Below are 16,667 nucleotides of genomic sequence, written 5' to 3' on the forward strand. Positions count from 1 at the left end.
AAAAGAGAGATTTATTTTTTGAGATATTAGTGTTATGAGTTCAGCTTGCACATTCTTTGTCAAGTTCGAACTTTACTCCTTGACTAAACTCAACTTCCAGCTTAGTCTCGAGCTCAGACTTAAATTTGAGTGTGAGATCAAGTTTGGATTAGAGAGAGATTGATTCTAAATGCAAACACGCCCACACAAAATGGATCATATCATGTCTTAATTATTTATTGACAATTAGAATGACACATTCATCTTTAGAGAAATGAAAAGAATATCATCACTAGACATACTATTTGTTACCTCAAGCATCTGAACTATTATAAAACAATCATGGAATGTTATTTTCCTTTAGATCAGCGCCTGCCAAGGCCCAAAGGCTACAATATAATACTACATATTAGAAGCAGAATTTCATTCATAGCACTTGTTATTGGTGGGTGTGTAGAAGCGCTTGTTATGGTGATAAGAGGCTTCAATTCATAGCCCCTCTCCTTGTGCTGAAACAAATTCACCCCAAGAATGACTTATCTCATCCAATATCTATTCCTGTAGAAATGTTTCTCATCTAATCAATCCGCTCAAGATTGAACAACACCATTTCCTCGAGTGCCATTTGAAACGAACTCAGAGGAAGACATTGCAGATTCTTTATAGCAAGATCAGCTTTTTCTTTTGCCAAATCTTGTGCTCTCTCGATGCCTCCACTACTCATAACTAGTTCGATGGCTTCATCGAGGGCACCATTCTCACAAAACTCAGATTCAATAATCTCTCTCAGTTTCGGTTCTCTCTCTAGTGCAAAAATCACCGGTGCAGTCAGGTTCCCTTTTGCCAGGTCACTCCCAGCCGGCTTTCCCAGCTGCTCTGCCGACTGGGTGAAATCCAATATGTCATCAACAACTTGGAATGACAGACCGAGATTCTTACCATATTGATACATTTGCTCGCTGACACTGCTGTCAACCCCGCTAAAAATGGCGGCTCCTTTGGTGCTGGCGGCAATCAAAGAGGCAGTTTTGTAGTAGCTCTTGATCAAATACTCCTCAAGTTCAACGTCGCAATCAAACAAACTGGATGCCTGCTTTATTTCACCACTTGCAAAATCTTTAATAACCTGCCCACATCAAAAACAACGTTAACAAGCTGTTATTGATATCAGAAAGGCTTATGGAATTTGGAAATTGCCAGGCAGCTTCTAACATATACCTGGCTAATGAGCTTTATGACTTCAAGGTTTTCAAGATTAGCCAGGTACCATGATGACTGCGCAAACATGAAGTCCCCGGCCAGCACTGCCACTCTTGTACCATACAGTTGATGAACAGTTTCCTTCCCTGCAAATAAGTAGTCATTGTTATGTCTGGGAGGGTTAATGGAAGGCAAGAAGAGTTACTCGAGAAAGGGAGGAGAAAAAAAAAAAAAAAAAAAACAAGAAGAAGTACAAATAACAGAGAGGAATGACATCAGTATGGAGTGTGGATGCCTAGATGAGATGAAAGCATCTTGCCAGTAATCGATAGAGATCAATTTCAATGATCCACTTCAAACATGAACAAACAAAATCTTGTTTCACTTTCGAAAGACTGGCCTCTAGTTCATCAATGTGTGAAGGTGCATCTATGGGAATGCTCTACCTAGCATTCAAACATTAGAAAAATATTCAACATTCATAGAAGCTTGAATTTTCCATAATCTCCTGATTTCACTCAGAACTCATCAACTCAGCTTCCAACAGCACCTAATATTTGTTAATTTCATACAATTTTGATTTTCTGCATGGACAAAATTAAATATCTGTCCTACACAATCTTTCACTCAAACTTATACAACTCAACAGCAACAGAGCAGTAGCTCATGGGTTCTGGTGACTACACAGCATTAAAACCAATAAAAATGAAGAAATTAAAGAAATAAACAACTCAAAAGGATAACTTAAACACACTACATCCAACTTCAAATAAAGACCTCATTATAACCAGTAATAATACTAGAATAGGATGGAGTGATATGTCTCCACATAATTCTCACCCAATTACTGTTTCTTACATGAAACTAAAATAATTTTACGTGTTTTGATATGTGGGTGTCACCTTTATTTTGGAGACTGATCATGAGCCAACAGGATCTGAAATCAGTGTTCCAGAGTTCACTTTTCTCCATATTCATGCTTTATTCCACAGGTTTCAAAACCTAGTAATATCTTCCAGCAAAGAAACAAAATAACATTGTTCTTTGGAGATCTCCACAAAAATCTTTTACCAGAGTGATCCAGCCAACAGACACCAGCGGTTAGGCTGCGAATGTCAGCATCAATAGGGACCAGGAGCATAAAATGGTGTACTTTTTTATGCATACACGATTTCTTGGTAATATTCATAGAATTTTTACCACATTAAGCAAGAACATTTTATGTAGGAGAAAATTTGAGATAAGTTTCTAAAAGAATCCAAATTGCTCCTTTGTGATCATACAAGTCAAAAACTTCATCATATGTTGTGTTACACGGACTCTTCCCCTACCAAAAAAAGAAAAAAGTATCTGTGTCAACACAACACTATACGGATGTGTATAGATATGTCTTCGACACAGGAACCAGAATTGGACAAGCTGATCTTCTACATGTGGTCAAATGCAAACTCGTACCTCCGTATGCGGAGAGGCTGTTTCCTTGTTTCAAACCCATGATCTCCAGGTCACAATGGAGCAACCTTACCGTTGCACCAAGGCTCGCCCTCTTTAAAAAGTATACGTAATAATCATAAAAGAATAGGTACAAACAGACCTCAGTAAGGGGTTATGAATCTGGTATAGATGTCTATACATGTTTAGATAGTTAAAAGTGTTGCATTGATGTTATACGCCTGTGATAGAGCTTTTCTTCTAGTTGTTATATGCAGAGTCCGTGCTCATCTTTGGACATGAGTAATTCAAGTGACTATCTTTTGTCTCTTGCATGTGAAAGGTGGAAGTGTGGTGGTATGTCTCTCACCGATGAATAACAAATGCCAACTTTGGCGCAAGAGAACCCCATTGTGGTCAATGGTACAGGTGATACTGTTGTGGTAAACAGAGTGTGCAACTCACAACAGTGAAGTTTGTCAAATCAAATACTTTTTGTGAATGGCATTTGAGTCAAGGAATATAAAAGATAAGTAAAGAACTAGTATGAAATAGTTGATGCTTTTTCAAAAAAAAAAAATTATTGGTAATTGAAGTCTCGGTGATATAATTCTATGGAAAGGAATGGGAAAATGTTCCCAACAAATTTCACTTACTACTATTAGCTCCACAATCATTTAAAAACCAGTAATCATCTATTTTAACAGTGTGACTGCATGACATGAATATAAGATTTTTTAAATGACAGCAGACAAATTACAATGAACTGCAATATGGGTGCCAGTACCCAATGGCAATGTCCAATGAGCACATCTGTCAATAAGTTCCACACAGAAATAGCTACTAAATTTGGGTTTGTGCAAGTGTTACAAATGCGGAGACATTTTTTATAAGACGCAAAGATGCATAACATTTCCTGATAAAAAAAGAGATGCATAACATTTTGATAAACTCAGAGAGCAGCATCAAGGATATTTCAGTAGGATCTAATGCAAAGATCTAAAAGGCCTACCTCTCCGCATGTCACTTTCATCTAATACATCATCGTGTATCAAGCTTGCAGTATGGATCATCTCAATGATCTCTGCCAAACGCCTATGCTCTGTGGTAAGTTCCCTGGATAATTTAAAGCATCAGATGAATTTTCCATATTGTTGAATTTACATAGGATGTTGACAAAGAAGATTAAAGTGATCACTTCAAGCCCACAGTTTCTGCAGTGGCTCTTGACACTAGGAACACCAAAGCTGGTCTCATCCTCTTCCCACCGGCACCAAAGATCTGCTCCGCAGCAGACATTAAGACTGGGTTTTCTGCACCAACAATCTAGCAGATGATCTTCATCAGACATACAACTTTTAATCAGATAGTGAAGATTACAGGAGATTTAGATTCAAACTTTGCATTCATGAAGCTACTATATATATACAGTGCATAAGATGTTGAGAATGAGAAAAGTACAACAATATTGTGTTGTCATTGGCAGCATTTTTCAAAGTGAATTATTTTTCTCATGGAGTTCCGTGGACATGAACAACCTCCTCTACAATAACGTTGGCCGACATGTGTTAAGGACCTCTCATCTCCTAGGGGGAGGAAGCTACTCCTAAGGGAATAATGTGACAGGTTTTTTTTTTATCTTGGTAAGAAACACACTCACACACCCACTTTGCCCTTGTGGGGACTTGAACCCTCGACCTTCTACTTTGGAAGGTGGATGCCAAGCCAAATGATCGTCAAGGGAATGAGGGAAGTGCTACAAAGGACAACGATAAGGAAGTCTTAGGTTTAAGGAAACATGAGTAAAAATCAGTCGCAAGTAAGCCCTAAAAAACCAACATAAAAGCCACCAATTCCTCCAAAGCCAAACAATGGGAAGGATTATTAGTGCCCTCCGTAGCCTTTGGGGCCTACTCTTGCTTTGGGCATTTTATTAAATTATCTATTTCAAGTTGTGAGAGGTTTGTCCTCTTTGTTGCTTATGAGGTTGTTTTGAGCATTTTGTATATTTTCTTTTTGATAAAATAAAATTTAATCTTACCTATCAAAAGAAAAGAAAAAAAAAAAATGTTTCCAGAGTTTGATGTTCCCCACAGTTGAATTCTTAACACCTCTTTGATGTGATTTGTGAAAATAATAATAATAATAATAATAATAACATCCCTTTCAAGTGAAGAAAAATGGAAAAGGTCAAGAAGGCTATTGATTCCACTAATCCACTATATCTTGTCACCCCATCCCTAGCTTCACACATGGACACAAAGGGGAGGGGAGAGAGAAAGAAGGGTTTAGAAGAAGAAAGAAGACATAACCATCATATAGATTACCCTAGTTTACTTGTACCAAGTTAAGAAAAACTGAATTTAAAGAATGAAGAACTTCATTATTTTACTTGGATAATTTTTTGTCGACTTTCTATCAAAGTTCAAGGACTAAATAAAATGAATGATGGAAGGGTTGTACAATCTGCCGCACAAATAATGCACATAAACAATGAAGAGTGATATTTGAAGAGGATAAATTACCACAGATCTGAAAGTCTATGCAGGCGAGACAGAAGGGTGAGAACCAAAGACATACATGTATGAGTGTGTGCGTGTGTGTGTTGTATATAACCTACATTAGACCATTAAGTTAGGTAAATTTTTAAATGAGTACAATGGAAATGGCAGACTGATATACCAATGAGATAAACTTCGAATAATAATTTCAAAAGAATATTGATCTAGTCTTTAGAAAAAAAATATATATGACAGTCTAAACTGGGATAGAACCTCAGATTAAAATCCTATAGACGGGAAAATGCAGGGCAATTTTAGCATCACCAACCCAATAGTTTGGGTATAACACTGTAAATGTGTGATAAATGTCGAAAAGGATCAGATAAGTGAGGAGTCAGCTGGTGGACATTGAAAGTCCATGGAAAATGAAGAGCAGTTGAATGAATATAACAAGAAATATTTCCAGTCAAAAGATAAAGTTAAATTTTAAGGAATACCTACTTACTAATAAGTTATAAATATCGGAATTCATCAGTGGTTTGTGAAAGATATTCTTAGCCTGCTATATTCTCTCATTTTTGTCTAAAAGATCTAGTGTCAAAGAACTATTTATCATCTGAGCCTTTCAAGACTTGAAAACTCATTGTGTTAACATCTTACGACTTCGCTAGACAGAGAAGCTAAAATAAGGCCCATAATATGTAGGTCATTTTGCCATATAAACAATTAGCTTGCTCAATATGATAACACCATTTCTGCCACCACCTCCATTGTAGCAACGTCCCTAGCAACACTACATTAAAAATGCTACCACCGCCTCTTCCTTCCTACACAAACAGTGCATTACCACCATTCTGTCATTGCTACTCTAGTTCAAACCCCTACTCCCAACAGTAGTAGACTGTCGGCAGATCACTGCTGGTGCCACCAAAATTGTCAACAGTACCATTGTACCACACTGGTCATGTTTCCACATCACTTTTTATAAAAGCAGCTCATGAAACATGCCTTTCTTTACTTACTAAAAAAAAAAAAAATGCATTTCTTTCATACAGTTCTTGGCAAAAAGCAGGGAAGAAAAAGGAAAATAAATAGCTTTCCTTGATTCCAAAAGCAATTTTAGAAAGCAAAAATCACATGGTGCCTAAACAATGAAATAAGATATTAGGAATACAAGACTGAACAAAATCCTGTATTGACTATCCACTCAATCCAAGACCACAATTTTCAATTAAACCATATGCTACGGTGCCCTTCCCTACCACCTCAAAGCATATCAAATTTAGTCTTCCCCACAACACCCTCAACCTGGATCATGTAACTCTTCCTCACTGCCTGCACTTGTTGCCCTTTCTTGCACATTGTCAAACCATCTTACTCAGTTTAATGCTACTGCATCTTCACCAAGACCATTTGATAGAGAGAAGTATATAACAAAAAAATTCAATGCATACAAACCAACAATTTGGTAAGGAAAGAATTATATATCAACAATTTCAGAGCATATAAGCAACAACAGAACATCCAATGGAGTACTCACCGACTGTAGATTTTTGTTCAATGTGAGGAGGTCATCAGCAACCACTTCAAACAAATTTGTAAGTGAAATGGGACTTCTCAACTCTTTCTTCAAATCCAGTATTGTTGGACCTGTTGTAACCCCTATATTAAGCCCATAACCATTTTTTTTTTTAAAAAAAATTATCTTCAAATAGAAAACCAAAAAATAAACTACTTACATGAATTAAACTAAAAATCTGAAACACATTCAAAACTATACCATTTAACAAAGTCTCTGGGCTCTTCGTCGAAAACACGCGGCACCGAGCAGTGTCACGCCGGCAACTCACCAATTTCCGAGCCCCATGGCCTGCACAACCACTCCCAAACATCCCCTTTGCATAGTTTCTTACTGAAGATCGGCCAAACGAAGCATTGGACGAACACCCACAAGCAATCAAATCCAACCCAGTTCGACCAAATTCAAGATTGTGGCATGTCATTGACATCATCCTCAACAATCGCCAGACAGAGAAAACACCAAAATCTTGAGTCTAACTGAAAACCCACCTCAGAAACTTGCTCAATTTGCCACAGAAATATAGATGAAGAAGTGAGTACAAATAATATCAAAGAAACAGTGAAATAACTGAATGTTTGAAATGGGTCTATGGGTCTTCAGCTAAGAAGGTGTTAGCTACCGAGAGAATGAATATATAAGAAGAGAAGTTGAAGTTCAATCCAAATAGAGAGGTATGGCTGTGTGTTGTGAAACAATACGTGGTATTGAGTGGAGCCAAGTTGCCCACATATGATTTATGGCTTTGTTTTTCTAATTCGGGGTTTATAAGTGAAGGACAGTAACATTTTAGGACAAAGGATTGTATGGAGATGCACAAGGACAGAGGCAAAGTGGTATATACACAACGGATCCGGATCCCGTCCACAAGTGGGAAGTCATTTAGTTGGATCACATATTGTTTTAAGTATTACCCTTCGAGTGTGCAAACGGATCTAAGTCGCGCAATATTTTTTAAATAGGTGTTGTTTTTTTAACGTTTGAGTGCATTCTCGTTCAAATTTTCACTTCTTATAACTTAATTATGTCACTCTCATGTTCTCGCTCTCGAATTCGCTATCACTCCTGCTCTCGCTTTATGTAACTTAGATACGGACTACGTTTATATGAGTAGATATGACATCATCACAACGCAAGATCTGTGACAACATTATTATAAGAAAAATAATTCTTGCATAGAATATTTGTAGTGAATTGTTAGTCTTATTATTTTAATTGGTTAATTATACAAAAAAATAATAATAATAAGGAAGTGGAGCCCTCTATTTAGTTGTATTTGATATAAATAGCCCATTAAAAATTATTTAGTTATATAATTTACTACAAGTGTTCAGTGTGAGTATCACTCACTTACATAAAATAGTTGAATGACGTTTGACTTTTACTAGATGTAAGTACATATTTATGTTTAGAATTTTTAGACTTTACTTTCTTCCTCTCGTTTTAAATGAATAACTAATATGAGACAAATAGAGTATATAATTTTTTAAAATTTTTTAACACTCATAAAATGCATTTACATCAAGAATATAACACATTACTTGTAACTATGCAACACCGTTTAAATTAGATTGCAACATAAACATAGTAGTAAAAAAGTGCACAATCATGATTTAATAAAATAAAAAATAAAAAATAAAAAAGAATTTTTTTTAAAAAAAAATCATTAATTAATTTTTACTATTATAAATCTCTTAAAAACCATACCAAGTGAGATCGATAAGATTTAGGAGAAAGGAAGAGAATTAATTGTCCTACAAAATTAGTTAAACATCTACTCTTATCAAATTGCAATGCTCTTGCTCATAATTGACATACCAATAGTTGTTGGGCTTTGAATTGTCTCAGTCCATTTCGCCTTAAAAAAAAAAAAACACAGTATAAATATATCCAATTTACATTTTTTAAAACCTTTTAAATCAAATTAAAAGATTCTTTAGACTTAAAAAATAAATTAAGATAGATTTGATTCAGTTTTTAAATTCATGTTAAAGTATTACTATCTGTATAAGTGTATAGAGCCTAACACGAAATGGAAATACATCATGTATAGCGTCAAGTGGGCCATCGATGTTAGAAAATACAATTATTATAGTTATGGGTATTTAATGAGTTGAACGGAACCGGCTGTTGAATAAAATTATACTAATACTATAGACATTCTAATCTCAACTTTGTCACATGAAATCTATTTTTAAAACATTGATCCACCGAATTCAATTTTACAGTAAATAATTTAATACTAGACATATTATATTATATTAGATTACTTAAATAATGATAGGCATAAAAAGTAAACATCTAGATGTTTGGGATAAGCAACTTGTAAACGTTTTTTTTTAATAATTTTTATAAGAAATAAATAATTTTCAAATAAAAATTTAAAGAAACATTGACACATATCAATGCTACACAAAATCCTCTCCCTGGCCCACTTTTCCATTTTAATTAAAAAAATATTTCTTTAATTCATAGATTCGACTGAAACTTCTGACTGTAAAATCTTATTACCTAAGAGGTGACGTCATTAGCGGAATCTATGGATGCAGTTCTAACTCATTTTACTTGCGGTCTGTTTGCCAGTTACTTTTGTTATTGACAAAAATACAAAACGTGTTCGCTATCGTTTATTATAATTTGAATAGTATCGAAATATTTTAAAAAAGGAGGTCAAAATCAAAAATACCAAGTTGTTACTTTTGATTGCTTACCAAAAACACCATTGACCGAAAAAAAAAAAAAAAAACAACAATTTTCAACTAGTCATTTTTTATTTTTCAAACTTGCAATACTATTTTTACCAAAAATATTTTCATGAAAAATGTTACAATAAATATAAGTGACCAAAATATTTTTAAATAGTATTAAACACCCTTCATAATAGAAATATTATTTTTACTTTGAAATCAAAATAAATAATGGCAAGTGGGTGGCTTTTTCAATTGGAACTTCCAACATCATCGCAGCACCATCACGTTCAGAATGTCACTGCTACGAGTACTTGCATTCTGTGGCACAAAAGTTGCAGGACTGTAGGAAAAAAAAAACCCTAGCTAACCTTCTAGAAATCACAACACAAACAATAATAGTACACTGTAAATTTTTCAGAATATTAAATTATTGTGTAACTATGAAATCATGTACTAATAGGTACCATTATTTACACCCACCGTAGTTGCGGTATCGATTTCGATTACGGTCGCGATTATAATATAACAGATTCAGACAAATATTCATATAAATCGATTGATTTATGAAAATATAAAACAAATTGTTGAGAAAAAGTTAGATACAATAAACTATGACACCCACACTTGTTGATGGTAAACGTCTAACCTACTTTAATAAGAAAAATACCAAAAATCTACAAGAAGATTTAAATTTTTAGGTTTTATGTTATCGTCCAGTCCTAGATTAATCAATTTCCATGATGTATAGTTGACGTGACTTAATCGGAGATCCAAAAAAAAAAAATATTAATAATTTGATGTAACGTTATCGTCCTTGCTAAATTGATTTGTCAAGAACCTATAATGTTGTAGCATTTGGTGGCATGTGTAAAAGTTGAATCCATTTTGCACATATGTATGATTCCTTGATTCGAGTTGAAGAAGGAACGTTGATCGTTATCAAATTGACTGCTACCTGCACACAGCCAAAATTAAGCCACACCATTTGGAAATCAAAATGGGTGGTTAACATCTTGTTTAGGCGTGGGTTGAAATGTTTAATCTGCAAATTGAGCATGACATGTCCGAGCTTTGTTTGATTGCAGAGGGTTATACCAAGCCAATTTGTACGATTTGGGACAAAACTTAATTTTCTTAGTTTAACATATTCACTTTTATGATATCAGTTTTTAGATTATGTGATAATACTTATGCCCAATGGTTGCAATAGGCTCATTTTTGAGTTTTATGTGTTGAAGACTGATATGTAGGGGTGGTAATTCGTATTCATGGGTCATAATCGTATCATGTCGATCTAAGAGTATTATACTAAATAACTCAACCCGAACACGATCCGTTTAATATTCGTGTCAAGAACCTTCAACACTAACTCGACATGTTTATTAAACGGATTAGACGTGTAACATTTTTAATGACTTATTTACTAAAATAAAAAAATTATATTATTTAAATTATTAATAATTCTAAATCAAACAATAAATATTAAAAAAATATAAGTTTCAATTTAACCAAATTATTAAATAGTATCTAGTTTATAAAAGAGTAAATTATATGATACTAATTTACATACTTATTTTGGAACTTACATATAAATTTGTTTATGACACTATAGTTAAACAGGTTACACGGGTTGAATCACCTCAACCTAAACACGACACAATTAACTAAACGGATCAATCGTGTCGACCTGTTTACAAACGAACCCGTTTAAGATTAATCCAAATCCATTTAACTCGTGTCGTATTCAAGTTGTGTTGACGAATCGTGTCAAACTTTGTCACCCCTACTGATACGGTAACTCTTGGTAGGTAAGTTGGGGAATACTTATTCAACAAGAAATTTAAGTTTAAAGACTTTATAAATAGATATGGGTGTGAGAGGTTAAGAAAGAGAGAGAAGAAAGAAAAGATGTAAGGAGTTTAAGGGTGAATGTTGTAAGGAGAAGAGAGAGTATATGTAATTCCCGAGTGTATTGATATAGTCTTAAAAGACGTGATAAGTGAGAGTGAATGAGGTTTTGACATCTGGTTGTATATTCTCATCCTTGATTCATAATTGTAACCCTAGAGTTTGGTGAACCATGTAAAATATTATGTTGTGCTGTGTATGATTGTTATCTCTATATATACTTGTGTTAATATAATGTGATTATACTTCCGCTGTGTGTGATGAAGAAGGGATTTAACTCTCAACAATAACCAACTGTTAAGTGGGTTGGAGGGAGTTGATTATCTGAACAACTAATATCAGAACTGATGATTGGTCAGAGCCTGTGGTTGGTCCTGAAGATCAGAGCAAAAAGTTGGTATGAAGTTTTTCGAAGTAGAAGATGATCGTGAGGTGCTATAGAGATTCAATCAGAGTTGATGATGATTCAAATGTATGTTGGGGTGAAGCCAATGAGAAACAAGTTTTGGGATAAGCTAGAGTGGGTGCTAGTTCTCAAGAGGGGATAAGTATGATGTGAGGAATGAAAGGGTTTGCTCTAAGCCTGATAAAGTGCAATAAATAGTAAAGAAGAAAGGTTTGTTGCTTTAAGCCAAAAAAACATTTGATGATGATGAATTTGAAGATTGGTGGGTTGCCATTCGTGAGCACTTGAATACCAATGGGGACGATGGATGGAGTTTTGTTTGAGGTGGAGCGATATTCATTTGAAGTGGAGCGATCTTCATTCGAGGTGAAGCGATCTTCATTCGAGGTGGAGCTATGGAAGAGCACAAGAAGACCAAATTCAAGTCAAGGTGGAGATATATTGTTGAGTTTTGTGGTTCTAATTTCAGTATACGAGTAGCGTTTTGACAGAAGTGAACATGTTCAAGTTATTTGAAAACAGTTCAACTTTTTTTCGAACCAGTTGGACATGATTTTAACCCCAATTGAACCAATTAGACATGTAAGCTAGAAGAATTCTATTTTAGAGTTGAGACTGATATTGTAACTCTTTGTAAGTAAGTTAAGGAATACTTCTTCAATAATGAATTTGGGTTAAAAGAGTATAAATAGAGATAGGTGTGAGAAGTTGAGAAATAGAGAAAATATGGAAAAGATGTAAAGGGTTTAAGGGTGAGTGTTGTGAGGAGAATGGATAATATATTTAATTCCTCAGTATATAGATGTAGCCTCAAAAGATGATGAATGAGAGTGAATGGGGTTTTAACTTCTGGTTGTATATCTTATTTCTGGATTAATAATAGTGGAAATCTCTCTCTATGAAAATAGCCATAGAATTGAGTAAACAATTTAAAATATTATTTAGTGTATGCAAGGGCAGATCCAAGCCCACCCAAATATATATATATATTATTATAGCCAATTTTAGCTCACCAAAATATTAGTCCACCCCATTGATAATTTCTAAATCTGTCCTTGAGTGCGCAACTAAGAAAATGCGACGATACTTTCGCTGTGTATGATGAAAGAAATATTTAACTCTCAACAACATGCAGCTGACCCTTGAGTGAGTTGAAAAGATTGATGTGTATATTGTTTTCTCACATCCCAAGCAAGAAAAGAATGTATGATTAAAGATTATTTCCTTTGTTCTCCAACAATTTTCCACTAACCAAACAAACGAACTCTCCAAACTAGAACCGAGACATAGCGAATCCAACAATTCATCTTCCAACTGCATTTAGTTATTGATTTGTAAATTTTATCCTACTAAAGTCGATTCTATAGAGAATATAGCTAATCCAAGTTTTTGTTGGAAACGGGGGCATTAAAAACATAAACTTTGGATGAGATTTGAAATAAATTCCGTTAATAATTTTTTACGGATCTCTAGACAAGCGCGTTTCTCTCCGTAAGGAGATGAATGTGGTATATTTATTTTCTGAAATTCGTTTCCGGATGAATGAGAAATTAGCTCCAAAGTGTGGTATTTTGATAAGCCTAAATGGGTATGCAAATTGTGGGAAGTGTTTGTCCCACATGGAAAAAATGTTGAAACAAATTGAAATTTAAATAAGCTGAGTTTATGATTTGGGCTTGGGCTTGGGCCTAATTGTAAAGTCCAGATTATTCTTTTTTGAAATTTTGGATTGGGCCTAATTTTGGACTGGGCTTATTTAAATGGGTTTCACAAATGAGTGGGTTTTTTGGGTGGTTGGCTTTTTGAATTAAAAAAAACTACTTTTTAGTTTTTCTAAAAGGTTACACCTTTTAAATTAAAAAACCATATTTTAGTTTTTCTAAAGGGTTACACCTTTTAAATTAAAAAACCATTTTTTAGTTTTTTTTTTCAAAGGGTTACACCTTTTTCCGAACCATCATAACCCATGTGTGAACCATTGCAACCTATTGGAATGGATGTGTCTATTAGTGAACAAACACCATGTGAACCATTGCAACCTATTGGAATGGATGTGTCTATTGGTGAACAAACACCATGTGAACCATTGCAACCTATTGGAATGGATGTGTCTATTGGTGAACAGACACCATGTGAACCATTGCAACCTATTAGAATAGATGTGTCTAGTGGTGAACAAACACCATGTGAACCATTGCAACCTATTGCAATGGTTGTGTCCAATAATGAAGAGATACACCCAATCCGAAAAGGTATATCTATTTCTATAAATACCCCCTTTGGATCATTTGCAATTAATTCATTTTCATTTTCTTCTATCTCCCTCTCTAGACTGGAACCCAACCCAAGTGGGTTCAAACCATAGGTTAAGTGGTTCGAGCCACTTCGACCCTAATCCAATTTCATCGAGCCATATTAAGATTGGTCCGAACCATTTGGTTCGGATTACACCCAATTCAGCATTTATATATAGATGCATTTTTGAGTCAGAGAGAGTATTACACAGAGGAGGTTCGCCGTATCCACGAGTTTGTAGTGCTGCTACTGGTGGATGTAGACCGTTGTATCCTGGAAGATAGACGCCACTGAGTCCGTTAGCACCATGACGGGGCGTATCTGTCTTAAGGACATAGTATCTAATACTAGCCTCGGTCCAGGTTCATTCCTTGCATATTATTATTATTATTTTATTGCTTTATTTTGCATATTTAATTAAATATAGAGTTGTATATTTAATTAATGATTTATTAGCATATTGTTAATTATCTCATGACATATTAGTATAAGGGTTGTTATATCTTAAAAGTCACATTAAGCATATATTTTTTCCAACAATCTTAAGACAGATTCGTTCTTAAGACAGATTCGTTCCTTGCGTAGATTTTATTATATGTTTCTATTTAAGATATAAATAAGTAGATATTATACTAATAGTTGAGATATGATAAAATAATGTTATATACATTATTATATGATAATATGTTAAATATTAATGCATTCAATATTATGTGAAATTAAAGCATGTTATATAAGTAGATTATTGAATTATTCAATATTGGTTGAATTATTTAATTTTGTAATATGATATTATGAAGTATATGACATTACCTTAAACATGTACCAACTAGAGGTGGAAAAAAAAAAAAGTACTTCGTTACTTTTATCATTGGTTGCACAAGATACCGTTATGTGTATTTGCCACGAAGCAAAGATGAAACCTTAGAAATGTGACATCATATGAATTATGGAAAGGTTGAAAACACCTTTCTATAAATTCTTAAAAGTGTGGGGGTGTCTATTTAAGGTTGCAGATCCTACTCCTATGAAAGGTTAGAGTGGACCTAAAATGTGACAACCTTGTAGGTGAGTGTGTCGTGGACGGGTGCAAGAGGCACTAACAGGCTACCACACTAGACGAGCTACAAGTGCACAGTCCCTACACATAAAACCTTTGATAGGTAATGCTCATAACAGTATTACATATAATTTCCTTGTGCATAAATCATACAATGAAAATAAAGATGAGCTTAGAGGTAGTAAAAAGGCTAGAACGTCTAAATCTTTTATTCCTGATTTTCTAGCATGTTTATTGTAGAATTAAGCCACAAAACTTTAAGGAAGCAAATTCTTCTTTTGATTATTATTATTTCTTATATTAATTATGTGATATAATTAATCATGTGATATAATATGAAACTATATTGTTATGCAAATTTAATATTATTTTTATCAATGTTTACTTTCATTTGATACTATAAATATTGAACTATGTAGTTGAATTACTTAATGTGTATTGTAATTCAAATTTACAACATAATTTATTTAATATGTGATATTATTGAATTTTGTATGAATGGACTAGTCCAACTATGTCAACTCTTTTGATAGTCAAAGGAAAACGATCTATACTAGTGTTTAAGACACGTATAGCTGTAAATGGGCTGAATCAGAAAAAAATTTCCAATAACTCGAAAGAATTTAATGGAAAATGTTATGGATACACTAAGCAAGTACACCAAAACAAGCTAAATCAAGCTAGTTAGCTCTAATATACAATTTAGCTAAAAACTAAAATGTTATTGAGTTGCAAACTAGTTAGCTTAGGTATAAGCTAAAATGATTAATGAGGTACACAGAACCTAAGAGGAAGATGAAAAACTGTCAGTTGGTTTTAGCTCTTAACTTGATAGTAAAAAATATATATATATATGAGGGTAATGAGTAGCCATTTTAGCCATAAGCTATTTGAGTTATACATCATATCTGCTCATGTAAAAGGGAATAATACTACTTGTAAAGTAGTAGTTTTTGAAGAATATTCTTCAAAACAAATTACTCTACTACCAAGATAGACCACTTAGATAAGTGTGTACTAAAGGTATGAGCTACTAGAATTGCTAGCTAAACAAACTTAACTTCAAGCTAGCGGTAATAACTGAAAAGTAGGTGCTCATCATAATTTAGTAGTGAGATATGAGAAGAGTGTGTAATAATACTTGAGAAGTGAGTGCTCACTCTGTGGTGATTGTATCCAAAGCTTAAATAATAAGATAATTATTTGCTTAAATGATTGAGTTATGTGATGTGCAACACATGAAAGGTTAAATGTTAATATGACTGACTTAACATGAACCTAAACATGAATAACTCAATTTATAAATATAAAAGATGTAAAAACAAATATTAATTAGAGCCCATTGTAATTAATATCTTTAGCATTAATTCACGGTAATGTCAGTGAATTATTATAAGAATATGCTAAAGATAAAGTGAGTACATATGCACTAGAGACTGTTATATATACTTGTTGAGAAGCGAATATGGAACCTTGATAAGGTGGATGAGGTGAAGTATTTAATATATGGTACTTTCATAGTTGAAAAATCATAATAAATACATTAGAGATAAAACTTCAGGATTATCTCAAAGTTGTGGGGGGATATTGTCCATAGATAAAATTTGCTATGAGTTAC

At 33.9% G+C, this 16,667-nt stretch overlaps 1 protein-coding gene across 2 annotated transcripts; it reads right to left on the bottom strand.

The window, feature by feature from the left end:
* Positions 1-244: 244 nt before the first annotated feature.
* On the bottom strand, positions 245-7,410 carry LOC132307590 (solanesyl diphosphate synthase 1, chloroplastic-like). Of its 2 annotated transcripts, none has more exons than XM_059805399.1 (6): positions 6,892-7,410; positions 6,652-6,761; positions 3,809-3,936; positions 3,623-3,726; positions 1,198-1,325; positions 245-1,105 (listed from the first exon to the last, which is right to left on the bottom strand). In XM_059805399.1, exons 1-6 carry the CDS (start codon positions 7,121-7,123, stop codon positions 557-559), a joined length of 1,251 nt encoding a protein of 416 aa, XP_059661382.1. In that variant the 5' UTR covers positions 7,124-7,410; the 3' UTR covers positions 245-556. The 2 variants fall into 2 exon arrangements, with proteins under 2 accessions (XP_059661382.1, XP_059661381.1); XM_059805398.1 differs by having other exon boundaries at positions 6,652-6,773.
* Positions 7,411-16,667: the final 9,257 nt, after the last annotated feature.

Source organism: Cornus florida, unplaced genomic scaffold (assembly GCF_030987335.1).
Source record: "Cornus florida cultivar Cherokee Brave unplaced genomic scaffold, ASM3098733v1 CherokeeBrave_3.0.0_Hap2_Chr05, whole genome shotgun sequence".
NCBI classification, from domain to species: Eukaryota; Viridiplantae; Streptophyta; class Magnoliopsida; order Cornales; family Cornaceae; genus Cornus; species Cornus florida.

What these genes read in the sequence shown, in the direction of transcription:
- LOC132307590 (XM_059805398.1), bottom strand. Translation starts at nt 7,123, where the DNA reads ATGATGTCAATGACATGCCACAATCTTGAATTTGGTCGAACTGGGTTG. An exon ending in GCAGAAACTGTGGGCTTGAA is followed by an intron (nt 3,727 to 3,808) that starts GTGATCACTTTA and finishes TAAATTATCCAG; the next exon opens with GGAACTTACCACAGAGCATA. An exon ending in TGAAAGTGACATGCGGAGAG is followed by an intron (nt 1,326 to 3,622) that starts GTAGGCCTTTTA and finishes ACTTATTTGCAG; the next exon opens with GGAAGGAAACTGTTCATCAA.